General features: G+C 35.4%; 1 protein-coding gene across 2 annotated transcripts in view; it reads right to left on the bottom strand.

The window, feature by feature from the left end:
- LOC144971138 (carbonic anhydrase-related protein 10-like) overlaps positions 1–14,096 on the bottom strand; it is a 136,465-nt gene that overhangs the window by 93,779 nt on the left and 28,590 nt on the right. For both annotated transcript variants that reach the window (XM_078911578.1, XM_078911580.1), the window contains exon 2: positions 12,180–12,376. In XM_078911578.1, the coding sequence (XP_078767704.1) occupies positions 12,180–12,240 (61 nt within the window). In that variant the 5' untranslated portion in view covers positions 12,241–12,376. The remainder of the gene's footprint in view (positions 1–12,179; positions 12,377–14,096) is intronic.

The raw sequence follows: 14,096 nt of genomic DNA, 5'->3' as shown, positions 1-14,096 counted from the left end.
TACCATAACGAAAAGAAATTAACCCTAAATTGTATATTTTAGCTTTTGCAGGAACGAAATTGACGTCACTCAGCTTTTTGTTATTGCTTTAATTCAGCCATTTTGGTGATTAGTTCTCACTAAATTATGTATCAATCAGACTATAAACGTTAAAGCTGATACATAGTTTTGTGTACGTTTTTAGCTGCTGGTGGATGTTGTGAGTATCTTACCTAAACGCATAGCATCAATCAATTAACTTCTAGACATGTCCATCCCGGCATAATACCGCTTTGAGACGGTGGGTGACAAATGCCTGCAAGTAGTACACTGAACTGTGTGAAACGATACTGCCTATAGATAGAACGAAGATGACGTCACTCAGGTCTTTGTTATTGTTTCTTGCCAACCATGTCTATGAGTAATAGGCTTCAACAGTCGTGACGTCACTTCCCTCGTGATGACGCATAGTAACTTAGTAACTGGTTCGAAATTATCGGAACAATGGCGAACGCCCTTATGAAATACTTCTCCGACGAGCATAAAAGTGAATCTATAGGAGAAAAACATTATAATTCTGATCATGTTTTAACTTTTATACATCCTGATCACATGACATGTGAAAAAGTTTTAACCAGGATGAAAAATAAAAAGTACCAATTTTCTTTGTTTAGATACAAGCTGCTCGTCGCTGGGCGGACATGAAATCAGACCATTGAATCCTTTTCTCACTGAACTGTATTAACCAGGCTATAGATAGTATGCGCTGGGCTAAGAAGCTCATAACATTGCCATCCGGAAGTATAACGGACCAACACACAAAACTGTGTGTATCCATGAACGTTTATAGTCAGGTTAATACAGTTCAGTGAGCATTACTCATAAACGCGGATGGCAAAAAACAATAACAAAGACCTGAGTGACGTCATCTTCGAACTATCTATAAACGTTTAAGGTTACACAGGTTACACACGATTTCAGAGTGATGTAATCTTATTTTCTAGCTTTAAGAAATGCAAGTCGTCAATAAATATAATTCATCCTCGCTCTTTCACACCCCGTAATCATAAGAATCTGCCGATACATATCCTGTTTCTAAAACAATTATGCCACATTATGCAACCTTGTTGATTCATTGCCCCGATGACTGGTTACACAATTCCAAGGAGTTTTGAACCAGAAGAGAGGAAGACATCTGCTTCTCATTGCGTCACCTGGCTACAAAATGTTCAATCATTTCCAAAATAATAATAATAATAATAAGAAGAAGAAGAAGAAGAAGAAGAAGAAGAAGAAGAAGAAGAAGAAGAAGAAGAAGAAGAAAAAGAAGAAGAAGAAGAGATAATGTAATTATCCTTCCCAAAATGGAACTACTGCCCAATTCACAAAACTGACACATCACAAAAGGCTGATATTCCACGCTTTATTTCTCACCAAAAACAAAGGAAAAAAAACAAGACATTCAAATTAAAAAAAAAACAGAAAAGAAAATCGATTTTAAAAATTTGGCCTAGGAGATAATGTACGTTGCCAAGTCTGACACGTTGTCTGGAAGGTGCGATAAGACGGAGGAAAAGGAAGGAATCTGATGCATAAACTTTATTGAGTGAATGCGCTTACTTACGTCCCTTGATTAGTGCCTGAGTAATAATCACAAGGGTCAATTCATATTATGGTACAGGTCTCACATTGTTGTTTGTGGCTTATTGGTCTGAATGAGTTTACTCGTTGATAGTAACAAGCCCTTCGAAATAGTTTTTCCATTTGATTTGACCTCACAATAATGTTCAATGGATTTGTCACAACAAAGGGACGCAATAAGTAACAACCGCATCCCTCTAATTGAGGTGCTATGAGAATGGGTCAATATGTCCGAGTAGCTAGTGCATTGCATTGACACACAGATATCATGAGCTGTAATCCTGCTTACGCCAAACGCAAAATATTAGATAAATAAATAACTTAACCCGAATTTTTTTGGATCAAATAAGCCAAGAAAATAGCACATTGCATTAAAACACAGAGATACCACGGGTTGTAACCCTTCTTTTGTTATAAGCAAAATTTATGAATGAATAAATAAACTTATCACGTATTACTCACCATGCCGCTGATGTCTTTTTCAGTTTTATTCTTTTGAAATAAATATGGGAAATTCTATGAAATTATATACCAACCATATGGAACCATAAGGAGCTGAAAGAGGAAGAGGAGAGAGGAGAGGAGGTGGAGGATGGAGAGGAGGAGGAGGAGGAGGAGGAGGAGGAGGAGGAGGAGGAGGAGGAGGAGGAGGACTAGACGCGGAGTGAAAAGGGAAGGAGGATGGGGAGAAGAGATGTAATTGGAAAAGTAAGACGTTATCAAAAATGAACAAAATGATGATATCTGTAATTTATTTTTTATTTATGTGAAAGAATAAGGAAGAGTTCCAGACGGCCATGTCAATGTTTGAAGCGAAACACAGTGAAATCAATAACAAGACCGACATTCAGTCAATATGTGGGACTTTGACTTCACTAATTATGGAGGTTCGCCCAAGATTGGTAAACACACAATTAACAATCACAATGTACACAATGTAGTTTTATTCAAATTAAACTCCTGGTCGATGACCGCATTTTAAAAAAAAGTTTTGTTTTTTATTTATTAATTATTTAATTTGTTTAACGTTTGCAAATTTAGCATGAGCTGTTTTAGTTTTATTTCATTATTTTTGTCTGATTTGAAATATTATGTGTTGTAAAGATCAAATGAATAAATAAATAATATGTGCATTTATTACACGCGCATTTCTACAGATTCATCGGTGTCAAGTGCTTTTAAAATGTTTTATTTTTTGCCATATCAGGCAATATGGAATCACATTTATTTCATACAAAAAAGCCACCCGTTAGACTTTTTATACAAGCATTACTGACATCTATCACTGTCTTTAGGTATTGTAAATGAATGTAAAATGCCACAAAGCCGAGACCAGAGTTGTATCATTTTTTTATTTTTTATTTTTGGCCATACAATCAAAAAATGCCCAAATGCCCAAATCAATTAATGGTGCCACGCCTTACCACCAAAACTCTGCCTAGCAAAAGGCAAACAACTTATCCCCACTCTTGTTGGACTAGTTGTGCTGTGGCTACCTAGTTTCGTGGTTATCACATGATGGATATGTTGCATTTTTAACACGACACTGAACTCAAAATTATGTCAGAATATCACTGCAGGCCAGCAGAACTGCTGAGAGGACACAAAAGCAATTAGAAGGCTGATTTATTTTTTATTGCGTGCGAGTCGTGAGGTGTTTTATATATCGCAATACCCAACAAATTAGCTCAAAGCGCCTTCTACAAGAGGCCCTGAGTCAAACGCAAACCACGTATCATTTAGAACGAGACAAGACGTTTGTAAGTAGTACCAATTCATCATTGGTAAAAGACAGCAGTGTTGCCTGCAATGTGTTCTATTAACTTCTTACTATGTAGAGAGAATGTGACTCAAGAGCCGTCGCCGAGATTAAACTTTACGACTCCCACATGACAGCGAGACTAGAACCAGGCGCCAACAGGTTACAAGCCGCCATACACCATTTGCCTGAACAATGAGTTTTAAGAAATATCATAGCAGGTTTTGAGACCAATGTACATGTTGCCACCTGGTATTTCATTTAAGTCACGCGGTCTATGTGGTCCGCCCATTAAAGGCTCTACGACGCTTTTGGGAACGCTAGAAATACCGCCAGGACGATTCTTTACAAATCATATTGTCAATTATTCATGGCCATTTTCATCATTACCTAATTAATGACCAAAGGTCAAGTTAGAAGCCAATATTATCGTGCATAGACAAAACACATATATTTTCATTTCGGCCCGGAAACTTTTACTTTAAATGCGGATTGATTAAATAATCCAAACAAATTTCAGATTTGAGGCCTTTATACAAGTTGTGTTTCTTAATTATCAAGCGATTCTTGAAGTAAAATTTTATAGGGCAAATTTTAAATAATCGTTTTATCAGTGAAAGACAAAGCCCCATCTCATTCGGACATTCGGCCAATGGTCACGAGTAGGCTATTGATCAAAAGGTCGAATATTCGAATCTTAGGAGAGCCCAACAGTTCAATAGTCAATGAGCATTCGATTTGTGAGGTTTTGTGGCCTAGTGATATAGCATTCGACTAGGAACTGAATAGACCCATGGATTTTTTGTTTCCTTGTTTGCTTGGGGTATTTTTTTTTGTTCTGTTTTTTTTTTCTGTTGTTTGTTTATGTGTATATTTGTTTGGTTGTTTTTGTTTTTATGTGGGAGTGGGGGTTGTTGCTTTATTTAGTTTTTCTTTCTGATTTTGTTTGGGAAGGGGAGGGGGGTATTTGATGTCTTTTTGGTTGGCTTTTTTATTTTACTCTTCTTGTTTGTTTTGTATTTATATTTTTGGGGACAAAGAATATTCTGTCAGCATTCACTTGTACATGGTCATTAATTTGTCTATTCATTTGATCTCCCGTTTTGAATAGGCGCAACTGACCATTAAGGTCAGTTCCTATGGGAGGTCCCAATCATGATGAAAATTGAACATTTCAAATGACTATACATTTTGGACTATTATTTACTGTAAATATTCTATAAAAGCCCCCCCCCCCCCCCAAAAAAAAAAACAAAAAAACAAACAAACAAAAAACCAAAAAAAACAGACGTTACCTATGCTATTGCGCCAAATTAACTGCTTGAAACCTCGGATAACTAGCATGGGAATATGATATAAAGATAAATAAACTGTCATGCAGACAGACATTTAGAAGAAAAAAAATAAAAATGGAAAAACGACATTTAATCTGAATGAAGATCAGAGTCTATGTCTGTGTTTTTATCAAGTTCTAATTACTATTGTAAAGCGCTCAGTATCTGTTTTAATAAAGCACCATTGCCCAGGTATTTATAAACAAGAACTGGAGGAGGGGGTGTAAATTTACAATATTTTTATGATTCGTGACCCTATATTTTATGAATTGTCTCAACTCTAGAACGATACAATGGATTTTGTATACATGTGTAGAAACAATGTGCAAGCGTGTATCTTCGTGTATGGCTGTGTCTGTAATGTAAACGTGTTGATGTTCATACCATGAACCAAACTGAGCATTGTTTACCTTACATGAATTGCCTTTAATTTGGACAATAAAGATTATTATTATTATTATTATTATTATTATTATTATTATTATTATTATTATTATTATTATTATTATTATTATTATTATTATTATTATTATTATTATTATCATTATTATCAACTATCGACAGAAAATGACAAATTGTGTGTGCGACAAGCCAGTCGCTGACGTTTTGGCCAGGTAAACGTTTCAGATTATTGAACAGACACTCTTGCATATTTTGGTACCAAAAAACATATCTTGGTTACAGATGAGGTTTATGTCATGATGCATAATACATAGGCATGTTGATTATATCAAGATGATGCAACACGTGGTCATGGATATATTTAGGACATGGCTACCTTTTATCTTTACAAATTACATTGTTTACGTACTTCAGTGACAAAAATTAATCATAAAATGATGGTACATTTAACTGCGATTAATTGTGATTTCCAACTGGCATAGCTCACACTGAAAGAATAAATTTGCTACCCAATCTTGATGATTCTCGGTCACAAAACTGACTGCTTAAGTAAATATCAATATTCAAAACTTAGAAAAAAAGACAAACACAATAAACAGAAAACAAACATATCATAAACAATTCATCTTATTACTATTGTAATTGTAAGCGATATTGGATTAGTACGAATCATATATATCCGGGAGAAAGCCCAAGTTCCGACTTGCATAATTCTTTGAAGGCTTGTGTTTCTCATCTACTTGCGACAAGAGTTTTGATCGATTTGTTGTCATTTCCTTTCCTCTCGACTTAATAATGGAAACAGATCCTTTCCCAAGTGCCAAAAGTCATTTCTGTATCAAGTCGTTGGTTGTGGTCCTGGCATTGGAAGGGCGAGAAAAGAACTGGAAGGAGGTCAAGTCAACTCAATTTTATTCCATTATGGCAACGGACTGTGATTGAAAAACAAATGTACGAGTACTATGATTGTAATACGAACCACTTCTCCGTACATCGCTTTAATGGAAAAGCCATTTAAAAGCAAAAGCCCAGGTGTTAATTTTAATGTTTATATTTTTCTAAAAAACTCAATTCAATTATAACCTGCATGGTTTATGAAAAATCTAACCAAAATATGCTTTAAACAGTTTTCTGTCGTATGCTAGGCTGAGTTAATGACTTGTAAATTGGAATTGGCCTCGCTATATAAAGATATATATATATATATATATATATATATATATATATATATATATATAGAGAGAGAGAGAGAGAGAGAGAGAGAGAGAGGAGAGAGAGGGGGAGAAGAGGGGATAGATAGATAGATAAATAAATAGATAGACAGATAGATAGATAGACAGATAGATAGATAGATAGATAGATAGATAGATAGATAGGTTGTTTGTTTTGTTTTTATTGTTTATTTGTTTTTCTTTTTCTATTTTTTACGTTTCCTTATTAATTGTTTGTTTTTATGAAGAAAAGTCTTTTTTAAGTTCTGATGCTTCATCATTTTCATAATTTTGCTTCTCCCACTAAGAAACTCTTAGCTTCGAAGTCGCCATTACCAAAGGACCCTCCTCTCAACCACGGTGTGATCAACATTGCTCTCTCTCTCTCTCTCTCTCTCTCTCTCTCTCTCTCTCTCTCTCTCTCTCTCTCTCTCTTTCTTCTCCCTCTTTTTCTTCACCTCCCCTCCCCTCCGCCTCTTTCTCATTGGTGTGCAGGTACAGGGTCCCTAACCAATTTCACAGGATCCAGTGCCCACATTTTTTTTTAAAGATCGGTTTTTGCCGGTTAACTGCTGTGCTCTGGAAATACACGAATTGTGATGGCGAGGTTTCTGTCCAAATTTTTAAATCCGTGTCATTCCAGAGTACGTCAATTAACTGGTTCACAATTCTGGTACTCCTCTGCTCCCTATCCATCATTACTACACGTTCTCGTCAAACTATATATCTGTATTAGTTTTGGGTTTTGACATTTTTGATACAGCCTCAAGAAATAAATGCACTATTCCAATATTGTATCCTCTATATTGTAACCATTGCATCGCTATGCCACTTTTCTTTCCTACGCTGATGTCGTTTTCAATTCTAATGGCGAATTTGGGCCACACGTGCTTCGGTGCGGAAGAGTTATTTTGTACGCTGACGCTTGAATGCACGCGCGCACAGTTGAGCATTCGATTCGAGCTACGTCAAGGCAAATCGTCTTGTTTTATCGCCACATTTCGACTCGTCTTCACTCTTTTTCTCCAGTAAAACATGGCATCAAATACTTTTTTTTGTTTTAACCATTCGGATCTAATGGCGTGCTTTCTTTTTCCCATTAAATCTTCAGGGTTTTTAGTGCCTTGGCTTTGAAGCGACCTGGAATGAAATTAAAATAGGCTCTTAAAGAACCCACTCTCTTCATTTCCATTGTTGGCATTTGGAACCCAGTAAGACGAATAAAAGCGAACGAAAAGAAACTGCACTTTTATGAGAAAGGCAGATGTTGTTACATTGTGTTACATAGTAGCTGCATCAAATATTATACGAGCGAATCTGGTGTTGAGAAGATCAAAGAGAACGATATTATCACCCTATATGGCGTGCATATATTATTCTTTCTTTACGATGGGCTGACAAAAGGATACTACGCCATATGTTATGGGAGAAAAAAGTTATTTTAACATATTGATTTTTCTAAATAAGAAAAAATATACAGCTAAAAAAAGCTTTTTACAGAAACTGAATTACGGAGTAAAGGCTGTGGCTGTGGTTCAATCCTCAGTTTTATGTGTATGCAATGAACACTCCGCTGACGACGAACTACTGGTTGTCACCTTCTTTATTAAAAGAAAACAGTTATGTACTGATTACATATATCATGTAGTGCCGCCTTTTATCTCTTTTGTTTATTTAACATTTGGCTTAGGAACTTTAATTATCTGGTTAGAGTGCCGCTATGGGCAGCGCAAAGTCGAGTCACTAAGAAAGGCACTTTGCTTAATTTTCTCACTATAATATGCTCAGGCGTAAAATGAATACCTGACCACTAAAAGCGCTGTCTTTGTCGACAAAAATTGTAATAGAGTATTAAATACGACACGTACCGTCTAATCGATGCTATGCGTTTAGATGAAATACTCACAACCTCCGCCAGCTAGATTAAACATGCCAACACACAAAACTGTGTGTGACCTTTAACGTTTATGGCCTGATTGAAATAATTTATTGAGAACTTATCATTAACAGTCTGTCTAAAAATGATAACAAATAGCTGAGTGACGTCAACTTTGTTCTTTCTATACATTAGGCGTTCCTGTTGACTTTGGGAGTCCTCTTTAATGAGGTATATGCAGAGTAAGTGATATATTGCGTTATATAAACGCAAACATTATTATTTGCAGACCTCTCTGCTTAATAAAGATCGTGAACACATTTCCAGAGAAGGTAGCAGTATCGCGTTTACAGTTAGAACGTGTTTAAAAGCAAGGACAGATACTGACTTGTTTCAAGAATACTCGCTTACATGGTAATATATTCCAATACAATTCATGACCTTTGATTGCCGCAGGGGAATGAGTTCCAAGTTTGAAAACTCAATATACGAGGACGTACTGTTTACCGACGTGACCAATGCTAAACGCAAGTGCCATGTCCAAAATGGATGATTAGTATTTCAAAGCAGTTTATTGGTCAGAGCAGAGTACAACCTAATGTTGTAACAACAACGTGCAGCTATGTGATCTCGTCGTATGACACCCTCCTTCGGATCGGAAGGCCCTGGGTTCGTGTCCCATAAATGAATCTTTACTCACATTCTCTCACTGTAACCGGGCGTAAGATGAGATTTTGGCCGTTAACAGCGTTGTCTCTGTCGGAAAAAAAATTGTATTACCACCTAGCCTAACAGGTGCCATGTCTCGTCCTATTTGTTAAGTGTCGCTGCTTGCCATGTACCATTTGTAAAATACTTTGAGCAGGTTAAGTGGGTATTGTGCTATATAAAAGCTCATTTATAAAAAAGAGATGTGGATTTTTAAAAATACAAAATAGAGTTATTTATTCTTGGACTACACAGTCATAATATTATGACCTCACTAACTCAGCTGTACGATGTTTTGTCTTGTTAATTAAAAAAAAAGGTAAGTGATGTTAGGTATTGTCAATGACCGGGTGAGTGACAAAATTCTAGACCCACCGTTGTGTCCTTCAGTAAGGCATTTACACATGTTATCACCTGAACTCAGGTGTGAATGAGTAACTGCTTTTAGACAGTAATGAATATTGTAAAAGTACGAGTTCAAACTTTGGCGTCTTAAGTATATGACGGGGAATTCTGGTTCCCTGCTGGGAAAGTAAAATGAGGCATATTGAAGCGCACTATACATGTCGAATTGTGAGTAAAATTCGCTATATATAGATATCTTATGTTCTTGTCTATTGTAAAATAACACTCAAAAGGGGTTGATGCATGCATTCAATATCTATGTGCAGATTTATTGGGCGAATTTACTAGGGTGCATCTCGCTCGGCAGTATGGTTGTAAGATCAATGAAGTACTATTACAGAACATTGAATCAACATAATTGCCTTAATCTTTTTGTGATATCCGACAAGACACTTTCACGCTATTCTCAAGTTTCTTCTTTTATATTTTAATTCTCTCTGACTTTCAGGATACGATGAAATTCCCCAATTTGCCATTACTTGACATGGACTAAAGAAACTTAGTAAAAGCTGTTTGATTGTAATTTCTTTGCATATGCGTTATGTTCCGTCCTACATCTTAAATGTTGCTGTTGACCAGGGACCCCTTGTAAAGCGCTTTGAGCACATTTAGTGGATATTGCGCTATATAAAGTTCATTTATTTATTTATATTAATATTCAAACCAACATATTTCCTCTCTCAAACATGAAAAATCATTTCAGTTCCTACTTTAAGCTTTTCATCGGTCGATCTAAGACAGCTTAATTTGATGTTTACATTCAAGTCATTAAATCAAATCATCAAATCATTATGTTGTGTTATACAGTATTCAGTGTATTGATAATTGTAAACCTGTGGAGATGCGTTATATATATATATATATATATATATATATATATATATATATATATATATATATATATATAATATTTTTTTTAAACGATTAGGTTGCCAACTGAGACCACAAGACCTAAAGCATTTATATAGCGCAATATCCACTAGACGTGCTCAAAGCGCTTTAAGAGGGATTCCTAGTCCCAGCAACTCTTAATAATAATATAAGACAAGACATGGCACATATTAGGCGATAGTACATTTTTTTCGACAGAGATAATGCTTTTAATAGCCAGCTACTCATTTTGCACCTGAATATGGTGGGAAAATGTGAGTTAAGAGTCTTTTCCAATGACTCAATTTTGTGACGCTCATAGCGGAACTCGAACCCTGGACCTTCCGATCCGAAGGCGAGTGTCATACTACTAGACCACATTGCCGCAAGAATAAATGTTCAAGTGAACAAATTTATACCTCTTTGGGACAAAAGATGAAATTCGTCAAATGAGCTCAAATTCTCGTCGGGCCTTCATCAAGTCTTATCAAAATGAATGAGTTTTGTCAAATGAACATTTTAGATTTTCAACACGAGTAAAAGTCAACTCAAGAAAACGTACTGAAGCGGATAACAGTTATTGTCTTTGTCTCACAGATATGATATCTTCGACTGGGTGGGTAAGAACATCCGAAATAAGTTGAGACGATAAGTAAAGACGATGATGATGATGACGACGACGATGATGATGATGATGATGAGGATGATGATGATGATGATGATGATGATGATGATGATGATGATGATGATGATGATGATGATGATGACAATGGAGAACGTGGGGTGGGGGGGGGGGAGGACCCGAAGGTTACGACAGATGTTAATTGTAACGAATGAAAGTGTGCACCGGGAGAGGAGAAGAAGAGGTAAATGAGGTGGTGATGGTGGTGGTGGAGGAGGAGGAGAAATGAATGGGGGAGGTACCTAATTTAAAACGCAGTCTTGAAATGAAAAGGTTAGAACCTCTTTAATCGAGAAAGGCTTTGACATCGCCACAACAAATCGGGCTTTTCGTTTACATGCTTGGGGATTACTTTGGGGTTTTATTACTATTGTGCCAATACCTTTTAAAAAACAAATTTTAATTAAAAAGTGTTGTTATGTTATTATAATCCGTGATTTATAATCAATAATCGTTTGATGACCAAAGGTTATTTCCTCAATGTTTCTTTTCGTGTTTGTTTCGTTACATTAAATATTTGGTCAAACGGTGACACCCAAAAACAGAGCGATTACAGATTTCTAAAGTTCTGCTGGAATAGAAATCAAACTGAAGATATATGGGTTTCTCTTTTGTTTGTTTCTTATCTCTTATTCTGTTTTTTTTTCTCGTTTTTTAAAAATGTTATTGATAATTTGGGGCAATATTGTCTTCTCCGATAAATTCCTTTCATTTTCCTTCATCTTTATTCAACATATATCCCAATGAAAATAAATAGCGGGATAGTGTGCCCAAAGCCCACCCACCTACACAACGATTTGGCCAATATGGTTTTGTCTTTCAAGTTTCTTTCTTGGTATCGGAACTTTGCGTACCGCGAGAATCCGGTCATAAATAATTTTGAACACGATAAAATTCAAAGAGATGTAAAAATTGTCTGTAAAGGATATATTATAATCTATTCGAGATTTAGTAATTTTAACCAATGGTATAAGACATTTAAAGGATCAGTCCTATTTACACCCTTAAATAAGATAAGATAAGAACTATAAAGATTATAATTGGAGCCAGGTTTCTAGTTGTTTGTCCGGAAGAAATTATTAAAAATCACTTTGATATACATGTCCGTCGTACAGTAGTCTAATTCCAATTTAAATCAAAATTGTTTTTAAAGTGAGTCTATTTCAAGTTATGAGCACTTGACTTTTTTTTTTACTCTCTGTGGCATGGGATCTTTCCGTTCTCCAGAAGTCATTTTAAAAAAAACATCCAATTATCTAGATTCCCGATAGTAGAGATTGTATTGAAATAAAAAAGAATAACTTATACATACCCGTAGCCAAGGCCAGGAGAAAGCTCAAAGTGAGGCAAAGAAATCGTTCCGTACACCGCATTGTGAATATTGATGCAGGTAATTCTTGATTCTTCTTGACCAAGTCCAACCGATGTCCAAATACTGATGGATGGCAAGTTACAATAGATACGCCTTTCCTATAACAATTGCCCGTGTCAGAGTTGTGCTTTCTCCGTCTGAAATTAGATTGAGAAGATTAGTCAATGGTTTGTTCCATATTTACTGGCACACATGGCCATTTTTGTCTTGTTTCCTTTGGAAACAAATCATAACTCCCCATAGTCGAAATGGCAATTCTAATTGGCTTTTAAGATATAATGGGATATAATATACCACACGATAAGTTATTTATAGAATTGCCGTCATATGTTTTTACTTCTTAAAGTAAAAAAACAACAATAAAAAACGCAGTGGTTATTTTTACCGTCCAAGAATACACATAGACGTCTAGTTTTTCTGTGTTGGTACGTTATATTCAGCTGATGAATGTTGTGAGTATTTTACCTATACGCATAGCATCAATAGAAATTAAACATGTCCTGCCGAAATGAAACGCAACAATTTTTAAAAGATATGGCGAAGGGAACTCCGGAAAGGAAGGGGGAAATGTGTTGTTGAAAATGAAAGAGGTGATGAGGGGAGAAAACAGGCAGTCACACACACGCGTGCGCACACACACAAAACACACACACACACACACACACACACACACACAGGGGGAGAGAGAGAGAGAGAGAGAGAGAGAGAGAGAGAGAGAGAGAGAGAGAGTAAATTATAATGATAATGACTGGGTGTAATCTAAAATGTTATCGCGATTCTATAATATAAGTATTTGACAGAGATATACGTCGGAAAAATCTTTTTCATCGATATTATATGAACACGTCTTTTCTAATGGGTAATTTTATGACAATTGAGCTAGAAGTTCAGCTTGTTAAAAATATAATATAAAAATGATAGTAACTTCTCGAGAGAAAAAAATTGAATTGTTTCTCAATATGATATTGATATAGATTTTAGATTGTGTAATAATAGTATGATTATAGTTTCATATATCGGTGATGGTGGTGATACTATATATTATATCAGATGTAGTTGTAGAAGTAGTAGTAGTAGTAGTAGTAGTAGTAGTAGTAGTAGTAGTAGTAGTAGTAGTAGTAGTAGTAGTAGTAGTAGTAGTGTTGTTGTTGTTGTTGTTGTTAATATCATTATTATTATTATTATTATTATTATTATTATTATTATTATTATTATTATTATTATTATTATTATTATTATTATTATTATTATCATTATTTTTATTATTATTATTATTATTATTATTATTATTATTATTATTATTATTATTATTGTTATTATTATTATTATTATTATTATTATTATTTTAGTAGTAGTAGTAGTAGTAGTAGTAGTAGTAGTAGTAGTAGTTGTCGGAGTAGTAGTGGTGGTGGTAATAGTAGTAGTAGTAGTAGTAGTAGTAGTAGTAGTAGTAGTAGTAGTAGTAGTAGTAGTTGTTGTAGTTGTTGTTGTTGTTGTTGTTGTTGTTGTAGTAGTAGTAGTAGTAGTAGTAGTAGTAGTAGTAGTAGTAGTAGTAGTGATGGTGGTGGTGGTGTTGGTGGTGGTAGTAGTGGTAGTGGTGATGGTACTATTAGGAGTAATAGAGAAGGGCGTGGCAGTGTTTGTAACAGTATTCGTAATAAACTAAGTAGTAGTGTAAATATCAGTGAAATATCCCAACAATGTGTCCGGCTATGTGGTCTTGTGATATGACACTCGTCTTCGGACCCGAAGTTCCAGGGTTTGAGACCCTGAGATATCTCACCGTACTCAGGCGTGAAATGAGTACCTGGTCGTTCACAGCGTCGTCTTTGTCGAAAAAAGTGTAGTATCGCCAAG

Source organism: Berghia stephanieae, chromosome 4 (assembly GCF_034508935.2).
Source record: "Berghia stephanieae isolate SIO BIC M18660-M18661 chromosome 4, UCSD_Bste_1.3, whole genome shotgun sequence".
Taxonomy (NCBI): domain Eukaryota; kingdom Metazoa; phylum Mollusca; class Gastropoda; order Nudibranchia; family Aeolidiidae; genus Berghia; species Berghia stephanieae.
The sequence above is the reverse complement of the archived record's forward strand: the minus strand, read 5'-3'. Positions and strand labels throughout refer to the sequence as shown.